At 47.1% G+C, this 21,353-nt stretch overlaps 1 protein-coding gene across 3 annotated transcripts in view; it reads left to right on the top strand.

The window, feature by feature from the left end:
• The first annotated feature begins 286 nt into the window (after window positions 1-286).
• The window catches only part of SYNC (syncoilin, intermediate filament protein), a 23,813-nt gene continuing 2,746 nt past the window's right edge, over window positions 287-21,353 (top strand). Inside the window, exons 1-4 of one of the 3 annotated variants that reach the window (XM_053577320.1) lie at window positions 287-487; window positions 7,079-8,261; window positions 17,964-18,088; window positions 18,379-18,455. In XM_053577320.1, coding sequence (XP_053433295.1) covers window positions 435-487; window positions 7,079-8,261; window positions 17,964-18,088; window positions 18,379-18,455 — 1,438 coding nt within the window. In that variant the 5' untranslated portion in view covers window positions 287-434. Of the gene's footprint in view, window positions 488-7,078; window positions 8,262-17,963; window positions 18,089-18,378; window positions 21,322-21,353 lie in introns of those variants that run through there. The other 2 variants (XM_053577319.1, XM_053577321.1) reach the window with 2 other exon arrangements.

Raw genomic sequence — 21,353 nt, 5'->3', positions numbered from 1 at the left:
CTTGCGGGCAAGGGCCCTCTGAGCACCCCGTCCCCCAGACGTCTGGACTGGTGATGTTCTCTCTTGAGGCTGCAGAACGCCCTTCTTCCCTCTCACCGGGATCCCGGGGAAGGAAGGGTGGAGATAAGGAAGGTTCGGGAAGATCTTGGGCTAGCTGGTTTTGGAACCGCGGCTAAACCGCCCCCCCGCCCCCCTTCACTCCCACTCCTATGCCTGGCCAGGCCGGGGAGGGGCGGCCTCTCCCCGCCCCCAGGGCTGCTCCCTCCTCCCGTGACGGGAGCTGGGGCCAAGTGGGCGCGCCCGGCCTTAGGTCGGCCGGGATCCGGTGTCCGCTGCAGCTGGCAGTGCAGCGGGAGTGGCCGCGGGCGCCGGAGGGGGCGGCCCGCGGGGCCGACTATTAATAACGCAGCGGCCGAGCCTGGGGTCGCGTAGTCATGGCCAGCCCGGAGCCCCGGCGAGGCGGGGACAGCGCCGCCCAGGCCGAGAGGTAGGACGTCCGGGGCCCGCCTCACCGCCCCTTTTGGGAGGGGGTGGTGGCCGGGTTCCCTTTCCCCTCCGCAGCCGCCTTTCGCCGGCTGGGGAGTAGTGGTCCAGTTAAGATGGGGTACCGAGGGGAGATGGAGATGGAGGAGTCCAGGCAAGAGTCCTGGAACATCCTTTTGTCTGTAGCTTTTTATAATGTCCCTTACTGGGGGCTGTGTGAGAATTAACCCTTTCAGGCTATCCAGCACTAACCATTTAAATGACATTTGACCCACAGAGGCCTCTGCTCACTTTCCTTCATTCTTCCCTTCAAATGTTAGCTGGAGATGGAGGCCTCCCATTGCTGAATTCGCTGTGTGGCAGCCACTTGGTGCAAGGTTGGGCATCTGCCAGCTTTAAGTTAGGAGTCTGCTCAAACAGCCTGTTCTCTCCTGTGTGGCCTGGGATGGGGGTAGGGGAAGGATCCACTGTCTCAGCCCAGCAGGAGGGCCCCTATCTTGTGCTAAGCTCCCTCGGGGGAAGGGCTGAGGGGCTTGGGGTGGGGGCGGAGAGGGGAGTATTTCTGCCACAGGTCAGATGGTGGCCCTGGGACTTCCCAGTGTACCAAGACGTGGAGGTGCAAATACACGCCTCCCAACACCCCTTCACTGTCACACAAGGACACAAAGCTGAGCGCTGTCTTACATATACATGCCTGTACTACTGTCCACAAACACAAATACACAGAGTCAGACACAGGACTCCTGCCTACAGTGTCCACACACTCCCAGCCACAGCCCTGACAGACAGGATTGGGGAGCTGCTAGAGTCCTCTCGGGACTGGGTCAGAGTGGCAGAGGCAGGCTGCTTGGGGCCCAAGGAAGCTGAGGTCAGGGACCTAGCTGACCTCACTCTTTCTCTTCCCTTGGCCTCCCATAATTTGCTTCTTTCCCTCTTCTCTCTTGGAGAGGCAGCTGTGTGAGGGTGACATCCAGCAGAGACCTGGCACTGATAGGGTGACAGAGGCACCCTGGGTAGGGTGACAGAGGCAACTTGGTGCGTGGCAACAGCACTGCCTGGAAATCAGGAGCCCTGGCTTCTACTTCTAGCTTTGCCACTCAACCTTGGGCAAATTTCCTCTCTGGAGCTCAGTTGGTTTTTGCCTTTCTTATAGAGCCCCACCCTGGCATGTGGAGCAGAGTGAGAGCTCTACGCCTCCTTAGGAAAGTCACTCTCAGGGAGACAGACCCATGTACTTCTGTAAAGCAAAGGACCTTGTATGTGCCCTGAGAAAGGTGATGGAGTTGTTCAGGAACTAATTCACAGAAGAGTTTGACCAGTGCTTGAAGGATGAGTAGAAATTTGTTAGGTAGCCAGGCATGGCGGTTCACTCATGTAATCCTAGCACTTTTGGGAGGCAGAAGGCAGGTGGTTTGCTTGACTTCAGAAGTTCGAGACCAGCCTGAGCTAGAGAGAGACCTTGTCTCTACTAAAAAAATTAGAAAAACTTAGCCAGGCGGCGCCTGTGGCTCAGTCGGTAAGGCGCTGGCCCCATATACCGAGGGTGGCAGGTTCAAACCCGGCCCCAGCTGAACTGCAACTGCAACCAAAAAATAGCCGGGCGTTGTGGCGGGTGCCTGTAGTCCCAGCTACTCAGGAGGCTGAGGCAGAGAATCGCTTAAGCCCAGGAGTTGGAAGTTGCTGTGAGCTGTGTGATGCCATGGCACTCTACCAAGGGCCATAAAGTGAGACTCTGTCTCTACAAAAAAAAAAAAACTTAGCCAGACATTGTGGCAGGTGCCTGTAGTCCCAGATACTTAGGAGGCTGAGGCAAGAGGATAACTTGAGCCCAAGAGTTTGAGGTTATTGTGATTTGTAACAGAGTGGGACTTTGTCTCAAAAATAAAAAAAAAAAAAGAAATATGTAGGGGTGGCGCCCTTGGCTCAAAGAGGTAGGGCACTGGCCCCATATGCCAGAGGTGGTGGGTTCAAATCCAGCCTCAGCCAGAAACTGCCAAAAAAAAAAAAAAAAGAAATATGTTAGGTAACTACATAGAAGTATATCTTTTTTTGTTTGTTTGAGACAGAGTCTTGCTTTGTTGCCTTCAGTAGAGTGATGTGTTGTCACAGTTCACAGCAACCTCAAACTCCTGGGTTTAAGCGATTCTCTTGCCTCAGCCTCCCAAGTAGCTGGGACTACAGACACTCACCACAACACCTGGCATTTTTTAGAGATGAGGTCTCACTCTGGCTCAGGCTGGTCTTGAACTCCTGAGCTCAGGCCACTGCTGGACTTCTCCAGGCTTTACCACATAGACAAGGTGTGGAACCTTGAGTGAGTTCTTTACTTTATGCTTTGGCTTTCTGCCTTATAAAATGGGGATAATAGATAAACATTCTATAAATGAGTATTCATGTAAAATGCTTAGAATAGAGCCTTGAATGTGGTGAACTCATTCCAAGTTGGGTGGTTTGGCAGGAGCATGATGGAGGGCCGTCAGCTGGGGAAGCCGGGACTTTGTTGTGTATAGAGTGGATCTGGCTGGCTGACCAGATGCATCCTTCCTGGCACTAGGAGCTCTACCTTGCCAGGTATATGGTCTGTTCTCTAGTCAAGTGGTATTCAAGAAGCTGCATTTCTCAGCTGGACATTGTGGGCTAAGAGTAGGAGGTATAAAAATTTACACATTGGGCAGTGCTCAGTGAGTAGGGTGCCGGCCCCATATACCAAGGTTGGCAGGTTCAAACCTAGCCCTGGCCAAACTGCAACAAAAAAATAGCCAGGCATTGTGGTGGGCGCCTGTAGTCCCAGCTAGTCAGGAGGCTGAGGCAAGAGAATTGCCTAAACCCAGGAGTTGGAGGTTGCTATGAGCAGTGTAACGCCACAGCACTCTACCGAGGGCGATAAAGTGAAACTCTGTCTCTACAAAAAAAAAAAAGACCTTGTAGAGAAGATAATAGACACTAAGATGAGTAGGAGTGTAATGGGATAAAAAGGGAAAAACAGTAGAAGGAAAGGAAAAGTCTTTTTTTTTTTTTTTTTGAAGAGACAGAGTCTCACTTTATGGCCCTTGGTAGAATGCCGTGGCCTCACACAGCTCACAGCAACCTCCAACTCCTGGGCCCAAGTGATTCTCTTGCCTCAGCCTCCCGAGTAGCTGGGACTACAGGCGCCCGCCACAACGCCCGGCTATTTTTTGGTTGCAGTTTGGCCAGGGCCGGGTTTGATCCCACCACCCTCGGTATATGGGGCCGGCGCCCTACCGACTGAGCCACAGGCGCCACCAGGAAAGGAAAAGTCTTAATTGAAAATCTTGGCCAACAACTTATAGCTCTTACATCACAACAATGCACTGAGTCACACAGCACTGTCTACGAGGGAGTTTATAGCCAGTAAACAAATAACTGTAAGACCCTTCTTACTCACCTGATCTGGCACCCCATGACTTTTTTCTTTCTTTCTTTCTTTTTTTTTTTTTTTGTAGAGACAAGAGTCTCACTGTACCGCCCTCGGGTAGAGTGCTGTGGCGTCACACAGCTCACAGCAACTTCTAATCTTGGGCTGACGCAATTCTCTTGCCTCGCCTCCCGAGCAGCTGGGACTACAGGCGCCCGCCACAACGCCCGGCTATTTTTTTGTTGCAGTTTGGCCGGGGCTGGGTTTGAACCTGCCACCCTCGGCATATGGGGCCGGCGCCCTACTCACTGAGCCACAGGCGCCGCCCCTTTTTTTTTTTTTTTAATGAGACAGAGTCTCACTTTGTTTCCCTCAGTAGAGTGCCATAGCATCACTTCTTGCCAGGCCAGGTGCAGTGGTCATACCTGAAATCTCAGTAGGAGGATTGCTTTAGTTCAGGAGTTTGAGACCAGCCTGAGCAACATAAAAAGACCCTGTCTCTTAAAAAAAAAAAAAAAAGGGTGGCGCCTGTGGCTCAGTCGGTAAGGCGCCGGCCCCATATACCGAGGGTGGCGGGTTCAAACCCGGCCCCGGCTGAACTGCAACCAAAAAATAGCTGGGTGTTGTGGCGGGCGCCTGTAGTCCCAGCTACTCGGGAGGCTGAGGCAAGAGAATCACTTAAGCCCAGGAGTTGGAGGTTGCTGTGAGCTGTGTGAGGCCATGGCACTCTACCGAGGGCCATAAAGTGAGACTCTGTCTCTACAAAAAAAAAAAAAAAAAAATAGGCTCGGCGCCTGTGACTCAAGCGGCCAAGGCACCAGCCACATACACCTGAGCTGGCAGGTTCGTATTCAGCCTGGGCCGCCAAACAACGACGACGGCTGAAAGCAAAAAATAGCTGGACGTTGTGGCGGGCGCCTGTAGTCCCAGCTACTTGGGAGGCTGAGGCAAGAGAATCGCTTAAGACCAGGAGTTGAAGGTTGCTGTGAGCTGTGATGCTACGGCACTCTACCCAGGGCGACAGCTTGAGGCTCTGTCTCAAAAAAAAAAAAAAAAACAGCCCAGGCATAGTGGTGTGCCCTTGTAGTCACAGCTACTTGGAAGGCTGAGGCAGGAGGATCACTTGAACCCAGGCATTTGAGGTTATAGTGAGTTATGATCATGGCCTTTAGTCTAGGAAACCGAGAACTTGTCTTTAAATTAAATAAAAATATTTAAAATAAATAAATAAATCTTGCAGCCAGGCATAGTGGCTCACACCTGTAATCCCAGCATGCTGGGAGGCCAAAGTGGGTGAATCACTTGAGGTCAGGAGCTGAAGACCAGCCTGAGCAAGAGTGAGACCCGATCTCTACTAAAAATAGAAAAACTAACTGGGTGTGGGGGGTGCCTCAGTTAGTTGAAGACAAGAGGATCACTTGAGCCCAAGAGTTTGAGGTTACTATGAGCTATGATGTCATAGCACTCTACCTAGGGTGACAGCTTGAGACTCTGTCTCAATAAAAAAAAAAAAAGGCTTGGTGCCTGTAGCTCAACGGCACCTAGAGTGCCAGCCACATACACATACACATACACATACACCAGAGCTGGCGGGTTCAAACCCAGCCTGGGCCTGCCAAACAACGACAACTACAACCAAAAAATTACCGTGCTTTGTAGCAGGCGCCTGTAGTTCCAGCTACTTGGGAGGCTGAAGCAAGAGAATTGCTTGAATCCAAGAGTTTGAGGTTGCTGTGAGCTATGACGCCATAGCACTCTACCCAGGGCAACAAATTGAGACTCTGTCTCAAAAAAAAAAAAATAGGGTGGCACCTGTGGCTCAAAGAGTAGGGTGCCGGTCCCATATGCCAGAGGTGGCGGGTTCAAACCCAGCCCCGGCCAAAAACAAACAAAAAAAAATAAAATAAAATGCTGGAGCTGCTCTAGATGCTAAGGGAACCTTGGCTGCCTCAAAAGGAGTGTTGTGTCCAGAAACTTCACTATTTAAATCACACCTCAGGGACTCCTTTCAATACCTATTCCCAGGCCAGGCACGGTGGCTCATACTTATACTCCCAGCATTCTTGGAGGCCAAGGCAGGAAGATCACATGAGCTGAAGAGCTTGAGACCAGCCTGAGCAAGTGTAAGACCAGTCTCTACTAAAAGGAAAAAAAAAAAAAATAGAAAAATTAGCTGGGTACTGTGGCAGGCACCTGTATTCCCAGCAACTAAGAAGGCTGAAACAGGAAGATCACTTGAGCCTAGGAGTTTTGAGTTGCTGTGAGCTGTGATGCTACAGCACTCTACTGAGGATGACAAAAATCTCAAAAAAAAAAAAATCTATTCCCAAGACAGTGATAATCTGGAGGTTGCTCACAAGGAAGTGGTAAACAAGGATGATACTGGAAACCTTGGCATGTATGGAATAATCGAAAGATAAATTAGTTATCTTTAAGTGTTTAAAGAATTTGTAGGGAGGCGTGGTGCAGTGGCTCACATCTGTAATCCTAGCACTCTGGGAGGCTGAGGCGGGTGGATTGCTTGAGCTCAGGAGTTCAAGACCAGCCTGGAGCAAGATCAAGACCCCCTCTTTAAAAAGAAAAAATAGTCGGGCATTGTGGCAGGCTCCTATAGTCCCAGCTACTTGGGAGGCTGAGGCAAGAGGATTTCTTTTTTTTTTTGTGGTTTTTGGCGGGGGCTGGGTTTACCCGCCGCCTCCGGCATATGGGACCAGCACCCTACTCCTTGAGCCACAGGCACTGCCCGCAAGAGGATTTCTTGAGCCCAAGAGTTTGAGGTTGCTGTGAGCTGACACCATGACACTCTACCAAGGGCGACAAAGTGAGATTCTGTCTCAGAATAAATGAATAAATAAGTAAATAAATAATTTATAGGGAAAGGAATTGTAATTGTCTGTAATCTAACAGGTAACAATTGCAAGGAAGAAGATTTTACCTCGACAGTAGAATTTTATTATGATTGTTGAACAAATAGTGGCGCCTCAGGTGTTTCCTATCCTTGAAGGTTGCAGAGAATAGAGAGTGATATTGCCAGAATGTCATCAGGGGATCCACACAATGGATGGACTCCATGGAGGGGTCAGATCAATAGAGGAGAGGGAGCAAATGACTGCTGAGATCTGAGAACCTGATGTAATATGGGCCTGGGGCCAATGGCAACAGTCACAAATCATCCTGGGATTGTGGCTGCCCTTTTACTTTCAATCATTTCTCTTGCAGGGAAACAAGAACAGAGGCTAATTCTCCTCTTCAGGAGAACTCTGAATCCCCGAAAGAGACAGAGACCTTGAACCCAGAAGTTTTTCTGTCTTTGGAGGGGACCTTGGACCTAGAAGATATTTTCTACCACTTGGAGGACACAGGTGACTTTGATGAGATACTCCATGTGGAAGAAGCTGAGAAGCCAGAGGAGACCCTGTATATTGAGGAGACTAGGCAGCCAGAGGATGAGACAGTGTACGTAGAGGAGCCTGTGAATCCAGAGACACTGTATGTGGAGGAAATAGTACAGCCAGATGAGGAACAGGTTGTGGAGGAGCCCGGGGAGCCAGGAAAGCCCATAAGCCTAGAGCGGATTGTTTATGGGGCAGAGAAGGTCATGAGGGAGGAGAACGCTAACCCTGAGGAGAGCCTCAGAGCTGAGCCGAGCCCTGGCACGGAGGACCTGAGCATAGAGGACCTGGAATTGCTGGAGGAGCGTTTCCAGCAGTGTGTCCAAGCCGTGGCCCAGCTGGAAGAGGAGAGGGATCAGCTTATCCACGAGCTGGTGTTGCTCCGGGAACCCGCTCTGCAGGAGGTGCAGCAAGTCCATCAGGACATCCAAGCGGCCTACAAGCTGCACGCCCAAGCAGAGCTGGAGAGGGATGGGCTAAGGGAAGAGATCCGACTGGTCAAGCAGAAGCTGTTCAAGGTGACAAAGGAATGTGTGGCCTTCCAGTACCAGCTGGAGTGCCGCCAGCAGGATGTGGCTCAGTTTGCCGAATTCAGGGAAGTGTTGACTATGCGGGCGACCCAGCTTTCAGAGGAACTGGCCCAGCTCCGGGATGCCTTTCAGAAGCAGAAGGACCAGCTGCAGCAACAACTAGAAGCACCCCCCAGTCAGAGCGATGACGGGCACTTCCTCCAGGAGAGCCGGCGACTCTCTGCTCAGTTCGAAAACCTCATGGCAGAGAGCCGCCAGGGCCTGGAGGAGGAATATGAGCCTCAGCTGCTGCGGCTTCTAGAGAGGAAAGAAGCTGGGACCAAAGCTCTGCAGAAAACCCAGGCTGAGATCCAGGAGATGAAAGAGGCTCTCAGACCCTTGCAAGCAGAGGCCCGGCAGCTTCACCTGCAAAATAGGAACCTGGAGGACCAGATTACACTTGTGAGGCAAAAGCGAGATGAAGAGGTTCAGCAATACAGGGTAGGCCCACTGGGCATGAAAGGAACCGAGGTCTCTTAACCTGGGGAAGGGAAAGGTGATGGGAGTCTGATGTTTTGGGGGCTGAAGGATTGTATCACATGTGGGAAGAACAACTTGTTCTTTGGAGCCATTCACATATTCTTTCCTCCATTCTTCCTTTATTCAGGCCTGTGCTAGGGAATGAAAGCTAGCTGTACTTTAAGTTTACGTAGCATTTTTTTTTTTTTTTTTTGTAGAGACAGAGTCTCACTGTACCGCCCTCGGGTAGAGTGCCGTGGCGTCACACCGCTCACAGCAACCTCTAACTCACGGGCTTACGCGATTCTCTTGCCTCGGCCTCCTGAGCAGCTGGGACTACAGGCGCCCGCCACAACACCCGGCTATTTTTTTGTTGCAGTTTGGTCGGGGCTGGGTTTGAACCCGCCACCCTCGGCATATGGGGCCAGCGCCCTACTCAGAGTCACAGGCGCCACCCAGTTTATGTAGCATTTTTACACCAACTATCTCATGTGTTCTTCACATTAATCCTGCAATATTCTTATTTATTTATTTTTTCTTTTGGAGCGCCTCAAGCTGTCTCCCTGGGTAGAGTGCTGCAGCATCACAGCTCACAGCAACCTCCAACTCCTGTGCTTAAATGATTCTCCTGCCTCAGCCTCCCAAGTAGCTGGGACTACAGGTGCCCACCACAATGCCCAGATATTTATTTTTTTTGAGATAGAGTCTCAAGCTGTCATCCTGGGTAGAGTGCTGTGGCATCATGGCTCACAGCAACCTCTAACTTTTGGGCTCAAGTGATCCGCTTGCCTCAGTTTTTCTATTTTTAGTAGAGACAGTGTCTCACTCTTGCTTAGGCTTGTCTTGAACTCATGAGCTCAGGCAATCCACCCACTTCAGCCTCCCAGAGTGCTAGCATTACAGGCTTGAGCCACAGCGCCCAGCCAAGTATTCTTATTTTTTATATGAAGAAAACAGAGGCTCAGCGAGTTGGAATAGTTTGAACTCTGTTCTGCCCAACCCTAAATATTTTAGTGCTTTTTCCACAAAACCATTTTCTACTTCTAACTGAATAGTGAGTCACACTCGGGTATATATAGAGCAGGAGGGAATGAGGCTAGATGGAATGAATTCATTCCCTTCTCTCCATTCCATATTCATCTCACAAGTCCTACCTATCCAATCTCCACCTTAAAAGTTTTCCAGGTTTTAGACTAGGATGAAATCTACAAACCTTTACTCTTCATTTTCCTTTTCTGTGCATTTACCAACCTATCATCCTTGTATTCAAATTATTTCTGATTAAGTGTGAGCCAGTTCTAATCCCTTTTTAGAACATAGTGGGATATAAATACTAAATAAATCAACAATTACATCATTTCTCCCATAAGCCGTGAGCTTGCAGAAGGTAGGGAATATGTTTTACTTATCTGTTTTATTCTCTAACACTCATGGCTCAGAGTACATACCAGTTAAGTGCTGAGTTATCAGCTGCTGGGCACTGAGACTATATTGTCATTCTCTAAGCAATATTTTTGTCTATTGAAACATGTACTCCTTTGGATAAACTTAAAAATCTACGCCCTCCCAGATATTTTTTTCCCAATATTTTTCCTCTTATCCCTACAGATGTCTCTTCTAGAGATCATCCTATTTATAGTTTCAGCCTCTCATGTTGAAAGCTGTGTCCATATTTAACTAATATGTATAAGGGTCTTAAAATTGGCCATCCTGTAAGCATGGAAAGAATTTGTTGAGTGGGGGGCTTCAGGATATAAAGCAGCAGCAATTGACTACCTTTGGGAAAATGTCAATGTTTTGAAGGTGTTTTCTCTGGGGCAGTGGTTCTCAACCAGTGGGTCACGACCTCTTTTTAACAATGAAAATACATTGTGGCATTAGGAAGGTTGAGGACCACTGCTCTAGGGACTTACAGTTCCTCCAAGGATGAATTTTCCTTTTTTTTTTTTTGTAGAGACAGAGTCTCACTTTACTGCCCTTGGTAGAGTGCCGTGGCATCACACGGCTCACAGCAACCTCCAGCTCTTGGGCTTACGTGATTCTCTTGCCTCAGCCTCCTGAGCAGCTGGGGCTACAGGCGCCCGCCACAACGCCTGGCTATTTTTTTTGTTGCAGTTTGGCCAGGGCTGGGTTTGAACCCGCCACCCTCGGTATATGGGGCTGGCGCCCTACTCACTGAGCCACAGGCGCCGCCCAAGGATGAATTTTCCATCGCAACATCCTTGACTTTCAGTGTTCTAGGCAGGGGACTGGTGAGCTCCCATCACCAATCTTCTAAGGACTTACTTTTAGCTCCTGTTTTAAACCCAAATCTCATCCTTGCCTTCCACAGTGTCCTGTGTCCCTGAGTCTGAAGGCTCTCAAATCGAGATTTTGAAGAAAATGGTTCTTCCCCTGAAACAGAGCACTGGGAATAAGCAGGTGGGGAAGGGGTGGGGTGGGGGGTGTCACACACAGATTCATCATTCCTTTGCCCCCTCCTCTTTGGCTCTATACTTGGTTTCTATGGAGCAGAAATCTGGGTCAAGGTGGGACACAATGGATCAGGAGTTGCTGTGATTTGTGAAAAAGCCGTGTAGAATAAGCCATTAGTTGGGTGCAATGTGGTTTTGAGGAATAAAGGAAAAGCTAAGGAGAAAAAAAAAAAAAAGTGCAGCAAGTGAGGGCAGCCCAGAAGGCTCTGGCTCAAAGGTGCAGGGAGAGCTCCTTGGGAAGGCCAATGCAGCTGGAATAAAGGGTGTTGACAAAAAAAAAAAAAAAAAAAAAAGGTGCATTCCATACAGAAAAGATGGCTTAGGGGATTTGTTTCAAGAGGCTGTTATCTCCAGCACAGGCTCTTTTCTGAAGATACCCAGGAACTAAGATGTGTGCTAAGGTACTTTAAGAAAACCCAGAGTGAAAGGGGGTGTTTTTATGGACACAAGTCTGTAGGAGGCGGCTTTGGCTTGGAGCAAGAACAGCTGTAGATGTATAAAATGGGAAAGGAACCATTAGGGTTCTGCTCCTGCCCCTACGCCTCTGGTCCGTGTCCTCAATAATAAAATTGGACCTTGCAGAAGTTTAATGTGGATAAGGAGTTGAAAAAAAAAATACAGGTTGAAAATAAAAACCCTCAGCCCTCTCATGCCTCCTCCTCCAACCCCCAGGTCTAGAAAATTATATTGTAAAGCGCATCTCTTTCCTGATTCTGCTTCTCTCTTGAGGGCTAAAATCAAACCCTGACTTGAAGGGTTCCTTCAGTGAGGAGCTTCAGCACCCAAGGGTTTATTCATTCATTCCTTTTTTTTTTTTTTTTGTGGTTTTTGGCCGGGGCTGGGTTTGAACCCACCACCTCCAGCATATGGGACCGGCGCCCAACTCCTTGAGCCACAGGCGCCGCCCTATTCATTCATTCCTACTCCCTGCACTCCAGAGAAATGCGGTGACTTCTAGAGATTTCGATAGATCCTTAAGGGGATGTGTCCCCTGTTGAAAATGGCTGCATTCACTTCCTGAAAAATTTGTTAGGCCTTTTCTACTCTGTATTGTGAAAACAGTGAGACTGGGTGTTCTAGTTCTCACACCTGGAGTTCTAGTGACTTGGGAGGCCAAGGGGAGGATTGCTTGAGCCAAGGAGTTGGAGGCTGCAAGGAGTTATGATCACAGCACTGCACTTCAGTATGGCTGACAGAGCAAGACTGTCTTTTTTTTTTTTGAGAGCAAGTCTTATTATGTTGCCCTCGGTAGAGTGCTGTAGCATCACAGCTCACAGCAACCTCAAACTCTTGGGCTTAATCGATTCTCTTCCCTCAGCCTTGTAGTCCCAGCTACTCAGTCCTGAGTAGCTGTAGTCCCAGCTCAGTAGCTGGGACTACAGGTGCCCACCACAATGCCCAGCTATTTTTTGGTTGCAGCCGTTGTTTTGGCAGGTCCAGGCCAGGTTTGAACCTGCCAGCTCTGGTGTAAGTGGCTGGCACCCTAGCCGCTGAGCTACAGGTGCTGAGTCCCCCCCACCATTTTTAAAATTAGTTTACAGTATAGTGAGAGGCACTTATTTACTTGCATAAATCCTGTCCTTAACAGCTAATACTCAAATAGACATTACATTAGTAATTGTAACACATGGTAGAAATATGTGATTTAAGAGAGGTGCAGGTGGGGCGGCGCCTGTGGCTCAAGGAGTGGGGCACAGGTCCCATATACCAGAGGTGGCGAGTTCAAAGCCAGCTCTGGCCAAAAACAAAAACAAAAAAAAAAAAAAAAGAGAGGTGCAGGTAAGAGGAATATGGGATAGTTGAGATTTTTAGCCATTGGTTAAATTAGAGAACTCTACATGGAAAAAGAGTTGGAATTTGAGCTATTTAAGTATAGGGAGTACTGTCCAACAGAAATACCAAGGTATTGTAACAAACTACTCAACATAAAGAGGTGATCAATGTAAGGAACAAGGCCTACTGTACTAATATGCACATGTATGTGGTATATGTAGTCTATGAAAATTAGGTCAACTTAAGGAGGTGGTCAACTACGTGGATTCTATTATATAATGCAAGCCACATCAAAAAAGTAAAGAAATGCTGGCTCGGCACCCATAGCTCAGTGGTTAGGGTATCGGTCACATATACCAGGGATGGCAGGTTCGGCCCAAGGCCTGCCAAACAACAATGACAACAACAACAAATAGCAGGGTGTTGTGGCAGGCGCCTGTTGTACCAGCTACTTGGGAGGCTGAGGCAAGAGAATCGCTTAAGTCCAAGAGGTTTGAGGTTGTTGGCTCAAGCAGCTAACGCACCAGCCACATACACCTGAGCTGGTGTGTTCGAATCCAGCCTGGGCCCGCCAAACAACAATCACGGCTGCAACCAAAAAATAGCTGGGCATGGTGGTGGGCACCTGTAGTCCCAGCTACTTGAGAGGCAGAGGCAGGAGAATCGCTTGAACCCAGGAGTTGGAGGTTGCTGTGAGCTGTGATGCAACGGTACTCTGCCCAGGGTGACAGCTTAAGGATCTGTCTCAAAAAAAAAAAAAAAAAGTTTGAGGTTGCTGTGAGCTGTGACAACATGGCACTCTGCCAAGGGTGACATAGTGGAACTCGGTCTCAAAAAAAAGAAAAAAGTAATCTTTTCCTTTCTTTTTTTTTGAGACAGTCTCATGCTGTTGCCCTGGATAGAGTACCATGGCAGTATCACAGATCACAGCAACCTCTAACTCTTAACTCTTGGGCTCAAGCCATCATCTTGCCTCAGTTTTTCTTTTCTTTCTGTTCTTTTTGAGACAAAGTCTCACTATGTCACCCTTGGTAGAGTGCCGTGGTGCCATAGGTCACAGCACCCTCAAACTCTTGAGTTTAAGAGATTCTCTTGCCTCAGCCTCCTGAGTAGCTGGGACTATAGGTGCCCACCACAACATCTGGCTATTTTTTTTTTTTTGGTTGTAGTTGTTATTGTTGTTTGGCAGGCCCGGGGTGGATTTGAACCTGCCAGCTCTGGTGTATGTGGCTGGTGCTCTAGTTGCTGGGCCACTATTTTCAGTAGAGGCAGGGTCTTGCTCTTGCTCAGGCTGGTTTTGAACTCATGAGCTCAAGCAATCCACCCACCTTGACCTCCTAAAGTGTTAAGGTAACAGCCATGAGCCACCACGCATGGCTGAGTAAAAGTAATCTTAATGTATTTTATTTAACCCAACTATCTGAAGTTAGGTTATTTTGGCTATAGGTGAAAGATAAAAAGCTATTAAAATTAACTGTAAAAATCCAAACTAGTTGAGTTTGGACTTTATTTGCAAACACTTACAACATTAAAGGGAGTAACATGATTGGTCCTGTTCTATTTACAAGTGTGAGCCACTGTGCCCGGCCAAAATGACTGTATTTCATACAATGTAAGCCCTGCCTGGCGATTTTAAGGTCTATTCTTGGCTGGGCGTGGTGGCTCATGCTTGGGAGGCTGAGGTGGGTGGATTGCTTGAGCTCAGGAGTTTGAGACAAGCCTGAGCAAGAGCAAGACCCCATCTCTACTAAAAATAGAAAAACTAGCCAAGCTTATGGTGGGCACCTGTAATCCCAGCTGCTTGGGAGGCTGAGGTAAGAGGATCTCTTGAAGCCCAAAAGTTTGAGATTGTTATGATTCCAGGGCACTCTGCCCAGGGCTGAAATAAGACTCTGCCTCAAACAAAACAAAAGGAAAAAAACAAGTGCTTCCTGATCTGGGATGTAAAAATTTGAAAAAAATCTTAGAATCAATGAAATAATTAACATGCTTCAATGTGGTAAGTACTTGTTAAGAGTTGTGGAAATAAGGCACTGTACCAATAAAACAGGAATGATTACTCATGCCTGGGGAAACAAGGGAAAATTCAATGATTTACAACAGCTACTAATGTACTTGAAATTCTTTTTCTTTGTTTTTGGAGACAGAGATTTACTCTGGTGTGCTGGGTAGAGTGCCATGGCATCAGACTAGCTCACAGCAACCTCAAACTCCTGGGCTTAAGCAATCCTCCTGCTTTAAGACTCCCAAGTAGTGGGACTACAGACACCCACCGTGTGACACCCAGGTAACTTTTCTATTTTTTTTGAGACAGAGTCTCACTTTGTCACCCTGGGTAAAGTGCTGTGGTGTCGTAACTCACAGCAACCTCAAACTCTTGGGCTCAAGTGATCCTCTTGCCTCAGCCTCCCAAGCAGCTGGGACTACAGGCACCCACCACAATGTCTGGCCATTTTTTTTTTTAAAGAGACACTCTTGCTCAGGCTGGTCTTGAACTCCTGAGGTCAAGCAATCCACCCACCTCGGCATCCCATAGTATTAGGATTACAGGCATGAGCCACTATGCCTGGCTAGAGATTCATTAAAAAAAAGTTTTTTAAATAATTTTAAATTTTCTAATAGCTACATTAAGAAAACTAGGAACAGGTGAAATTAACTAACTTTAATATACTTTAGTAACTCAGCATATAAAAATATATTTTTTCTTTTGAGACAGAGCCTCAAGCTATTGCCCTGGGTAGAGTGCTGTGGCATCACAGCTCACAGCAACTTCAAACTCCTGGGCTTAAGTGATTCTCTTGTCTCAGCCTCCTGAGTAGCTGGGACTATAGGTGCCCACAACACCCGGCTCTTTTTTTGGTTATAGCTGTCATTGTTTGATGGGCCCAGCCCAGATTCGAACCTGCCAGCTCTGGTGTATGTGGCTGGTGTCTTAGCCGCTTGAGCTACAGGAGCCACCCTAAAAAGATTTCAATATATGAACATCAAAAGTTGAGGTATTTTACTTTTGTGCTTGTGCTAAGTTTTAGAAATCTGCTGTGTATTTTACACTAATAGCACATCTCAATTCAGACTAGCATAATGCCAATAGCCACATGTGACTTAAGTGGCTTCTGTACTGGACAGTGCCTGCCTAAAGGAAAATGTAACATGGAGAGTAATGGGGGCTTGGCGCCCGCAGCTCAGTGAGTAGGGAGCCAGCCACACACATCGGGGCTGGTGGGTTCAAACCTGGCCCAGGCCTGCTAAAACAACTGCAACAAAAAGACAGGTGGGCCTTGTGGCAGGCACCTGTAGTCCTAGCTACTCAGGAGGCTGAGGCAACAGAATTGCTTAAGCCCAAGAGTTTGAGGTTGCTGTGATTCCATAGCACTTTACTGAAGGTGACATAGTGAGAGCCTCTGTCTCAAACAAACAAACAAAAAAAGAGTAACGGGGTTTCCAATTAGAGGGAGAGATCAAACCAAAGGGGGTCTGAATGCTACTATAGAGAATGGAAAGCCTTTGAGGGATTCTGAGATGATAAACAGTTTCTGGGATGTTAATTTAGCAGTGGACTACACTGGATTAAGATTAGAGATTGACCTTAATGCCACTATAGCAATTCTTCCTTTCTTTTTATTTTTTTGGTTTTTGGCCGGGGCTGGGTTTGAACCCGCCATCTCTGGCATATGGGACTGGTGCCCTACTCCTTGAGCCACAGGTGCCGCCCAGTTCTTCTTTATTTCAATGAGGCTGTTCCACCCTGTCACAACTTATCACTGATGATGCAGACTATTTTCTACAACACATACTGTTGTGTCTCACCAGAACAGGTTTGCTAAACAGTGAAGTTTGGGAAATTGGGACAACAGTATGCAGATGACACATCCTTAGGTGGTAAGGCTGCACCTGTGTGGTGCCAAGGTATGGCTGGGCACTAAAAAAGACTGTGACAATACTGATGAAAGTTGAGATTCAGCCGGAGTATCATTCAGACTGATGTGCCACAGGAATATCAAGGATCACTCAAGAGAACAATTATTTAAATTAGAAATAGTTACCTTGAGGCTCCCAAGGGTTTCCTGGCATAGTGTCTTCATCTTCTAATTTGTAACTTTTGAGCAAAACTTTTGAACAGGGAGGCGCCCGTAGCTCAGTGGGTAGGGCAGCGACCAGATACACCAAGGCTGGCAGGTTCGAGCCTAGCCCAGGCCTGCTAAACAATGACAACTGCAACAAAAAATAGCTGGGCATTGTGGTGGGTGCCTGGAGTCCCAGCTACTTGGGAGGCTGAGGCAAGAGAATCACTTAAGCTCTAGAATTTGAGGTTGCTGTGAGCAGTGACACCATGGCACTCCACCAAGGGTGACATAGTGACAGACTCCGTCTCAAAAACAAACTTTTGAACAAATCCAGTCTTTTTGTGTAAAGAAAAATGCATGCAGGGCTGGATGCAGTGGCTCACACCTGTAATCCCAGCATTCTGGGAGGCTGAGGTGGGTGGATTGCCTGAGCTCACAGGTTCAAGATAAGCCTGAGCCAGAACAAGACCCCTATTCTCTAAAAAAAAGTGTTGTGGTGGGAGGCTGAGACAAAAGAATTGCTTGACTCCAAGAATTTAAGGTTGCTGGGAGCTATGATGCTACAGCACTCTAGTGAGGGCAACAAAACTAAACTCAAAAAAAATTTTTTTTCTTACAAAAATGCAGGCAGGAAATTAACAACTATTGATAGTCATCATCTTCAAGGTAAGTCATAAGCAGAAGTATCTCTGACTTCAAGGAACTTCAGATACAAAACTGTTTTATCTCGCAAATTAACCACCTAATTATTTTTTTTATTAAATCATAGCTGTGTAGATTAATGCAATCATGGGGTACAATGTGCTGGTTTTATATACAATTTGAAATATTTTCATCAAACTGGTTAACATAGCCTTCACCTAATTATGTTCTAAACATGGACTTGTATTAGTTGTACAACACTCCTAGAATTCTAGCCAATATTTAAGAATAACTGCTTCCATAAAGATGGTTTCTTTCAATTTGTAGAACTACTAATTATCTTGGTGGAAAACATGTGTATGAAAGGAGAGGTATATGAAACTTGCAGGTTCACCACCTTCAGTGATTTGAACAGCACTGAGTACATGTATCACCCTCCCAGGATTCTATTAACCTCTTGACTGTGAACAGGCGTTTTAACATGTGTAGGTACTGTTTCGCCACTATATGGTCAATAGACAAGACTCCTTTCAGATCACTATTTTCAGAAGTATTGTCACTTTTTCTTCCTGGAAGATATAATCTTTTTCTATCAGTTCCTTAACCTGTAACATAAAAACCAGCTTAAATACTGTTATGAAGATTAAACAATGTTCTTTAGATACTATTGTGGACAATGTCACATTTCTTTTGTTTGGCTCGTTATAAGTGTTCTTGCCCATTTCATGCAGGAACAGCTGGAGGAAATGGAAGAAAGACAGAGGCAGTTAAGAAGCGGGGTGCAACTCCAGCAACAGAAGAATAAAGAGATGGAGCAACTAAGGATCAGTCTTGCTGAAGAGCTCTCAACTTTTAAGTCAGTCTTTGCCCATACCCAAATCTCATCTAACATTGGCTGAGGGGATGGTGGGGAGGGCTCAGAAAAAATTTCACTTAGGCGGCGCCTGTGGCTCAAAGGGGTAGGGCGCCAGCTCCATATACTGGAGGTGGTGGGTTCAAACCCAGCCTGGCCCCGGCCAAAAACTGAAAAAAAAAAAAAAATTTTTTTCACAGTGAAGAACACCATCAAAAAAAAACGGTTTGGGAAATTATTTTCATATTGTGCTCATTCATGAACAGATGGAAAATGGCTGTCTCTCTTTAAAGGGCTATGCTACCCAAGAGCCTGCAACAGGCTGATGCTTCCACTCCTCAGGCAGGTGGAATCGAGACACAGTCTCAAGGTGAATCTTCGTGGGTAGAAGAGTGGTGGTTGCATTGCTATTGCTTTCCTAACTTAATACTAATGCCTTCTTAAAAAAAAAAAAAAAAACTTAAGTGTGTGTCTAATGACAAGTCCATACCCCCCAAATACCTGGGTGAAGCCTCAGAGTTCACTGGAATGTTTCAATTACTAGTAGAGTTCAAAGTATGTCCTAATTATCATTAGGAATTCTATAACAGGATAAAACATCTAGGATTTGGGCATTCTGTTTTCTCACCCTACCTTACCCCACATGCTATTCATAAAATTTCCTTAGGACAGCAGAGAAGGCAACTGTGCTATCAAATTCAGACTAAGACAAAGAAGGCCACTGAGAGGCCTAAGTCACTAGGCCTTTGTTATAGGGACAGAATTACTGCTTAATATTGTAAACAATCAGGTGGTACCTGTAGCTCAGTGGGTAGGGTGCTGGCCACATACACCAGCCAGGGCCTGATAAAACAATGACAACTGCAACAACAAAAAATGGCCGGGTGTTGTGGTGGGCACCTGTAGTCCCAGCTACTTGGGAAGCTGAAGCAAGAGAATCGCTTAAGCAAAGGAGTTAGAGGTTGCTGTGAGCTGTGACACCATAGTACTCTACCCAGGGCAACATAGTGAGACTCTGCCTCAAAAAAAAAAAAAAATTAAAACAATCAACCATCTACCTATCAATTTCCTTATAAAATATTCAAAGGCTATGGCTCTCAGTAGAAATGAGGAAGCTGGCTCAGTGCTTGTGGCTCAAGCGGCTAAGGCGCCAGCCACAAACACCTGAGCTGGCAGGTTCAAATCCAGCCCAGGCCACCAAATGATGGCTGCAACCAAAAAATAGCCAGGCGTTGTGGTGGGTGCCTGTAGTCCCAGCTACTTGGGAGGCGGAGGCAGGAGAACTGCTTGAGCCCAAGAGTTGGAGGTTGCTGTAAGCTGTGATGGCTACAGCCCTCTACCCAGGTTCACAGCTTGAGGCTCTGCCTCAAAAAAGAAAAAAAAAGAAATGAGGAAGCTGTTCTTATTTTGCACAGATTTACTTTTAGGGCCTGGTAAAACTGAAGACATCTGTGGACCAATGAATTTTTCAGGATCCTTCCCCTAAATTTTGTTTTTTTGAGATAGTCTCACTCTGTGCCCTGGGTAGAGTGCCACAGTGTCATAGCTTACAGCAACCCAAATTCCTGGGCTTGAGCAAACCTTTTGCGTCAGCCTCCCAAGTAACTGGCACTCTAGGTGTGTGCAACTATGCCTGGCTAGTTTTCTTTTTCTTTTTTTTTTTTTAAAGTAGAGAGTAGAGATGAGGTCTTTCTTGCTCAGGCTGGTCTTGAATTCCTGAGCTCAAGCAATCTACCCACCTCAGCCTCCCAGAGTATTAGGATTACAGGTGTGAGCAACCCCGCTCCTGTTTTACCAATATTTTCTCATATACTTTATAAAGTCCCTTGTAATATTCCCTAAAAAGCTAAGGATAAAAGGAAGGCTGTGTCAAGTTATATATTGTATAGATGCCCATAAATTCATTTCCTAAAACTTGTGTCTTGGATACAAACTAACAATTATTAACTTTTTTTTTTTTTTTTTTTTGGAGAAGTCTTACTCTGTTGCCCCAGGACATAAGGCCATGGTGTCAGCCTAGCTCACAGCAACCTTAAACTCCTGGGTTCAAGTTATACTTCTGCGTAGTTGGGACTACAGGAGCCTGCCACAACACCCAACTACCCTGCTTCCCCGAAAATAAGACATCCTCCGAAAATAGGACCTACTTACAGGAAAGATAAGACGTCCCCTGAAAATAAGACCTAGCGCATCTTTGGGAGCACACCTTAAAATAAGACACTGTCTTATTTTTGAGGAAACAGGGTATTTTATTAATTTATTTATTTGAGACACAGTGATCACTATGTTGCCCTCAGTAGAATGCCATGGTATCACAGCTCACAGCAATCTCAAATTCTTGGGCTTGAGAGATTCTCTTGGCCGCAGCCTCTCAAGTAGCTGGGACTACAGGCACCTGCCATAATGCCTGGTCATTTTTTTTTTCCCCCAGATTTTGGCTGGGGCCGGGCCGTGTTTGAACCTGCCACCTCTGGTATATGGGAGTGGCACCCTACTCCTTTTGTAACCGGCCACAAGTGCCACCCAGTTGTCATTGTTGTTTAGCAGGCCTGGGCCAGGTTTGAACCTGCCAGCCACAGTATACGTGGCCTGCATCCTAGCCCCTGAGCTATGGGTGCTGAGCCTAATTAATTTTTTTTTCTTTTAGTTTTTTTGGCCAGGGCTGGGTTTGAACCTGCCACCCCCAGCATATGGGGCTGGCGCTGCCCCAATTTTTTTTTAATTTTTAGCAGAGAAGGGATCTCACTCTTGCTTAAGGTGGTCTCAAACTCCTCAGCTCAAGGGATCCTCCTGCCTTGGTCTCCCTGAGTACTAGGATTATAGGTGTGAGCCACCATTCCTAGCCCAAGTACTAAGTTCAATGTTTGCCAGTTACTATAACCTTGTAATTGGAGAGTCTCTACTAAATCCTTTGTGTGGATCAGATTTAAAGTACAACGGAGAGGGGGTGCCTGTAGCTTAGTTAGTGGTTAGAGCGCCAGCCCAGAGGTGGTGGGCTCGAACACAGCGTAGGCCTGCTAAATACAAATTAAAACAAGAGGGGCGGCGCCTGTGGCTCAGTCGGTAGAGCGCCGGCCCCATATACCGAGGGTGGCGGGTTCAAACCCGGCCCTGCCAAACTGCAACCAAAAAATAGCCGGGTGTTGTGGCAGGCGCCTGTAGTCCCAGCTACTCGGGAGGCTGAGGCAAGAGAATCGCTTTAAGCCCAGGAATTGGAGGTTGCTGTGAGCTGTGTGAGGCCACAGCACTCTACTGAGGGCCATAAAGT

Source organism: Nycticebus coucang, chromosome 22 (assembly GCF_027406575.1).
Source record: "Nycticebus coucang isolate mNycCou1 chromosome 22, mNycCou1.pri, whole genome shotgun sequence".
Taxonomy (NCBI): Eukaryota; Metazoa; Chordata; class Mammalia; order Primates; family Lorisidae; genus Nycticebus; species Nycticebus coucang.
The sequence above is the reverse complement of the archived record's forward strand: the minus strand, read 5'-3'. Positions and strand labels throughout refer to the sequence as shown.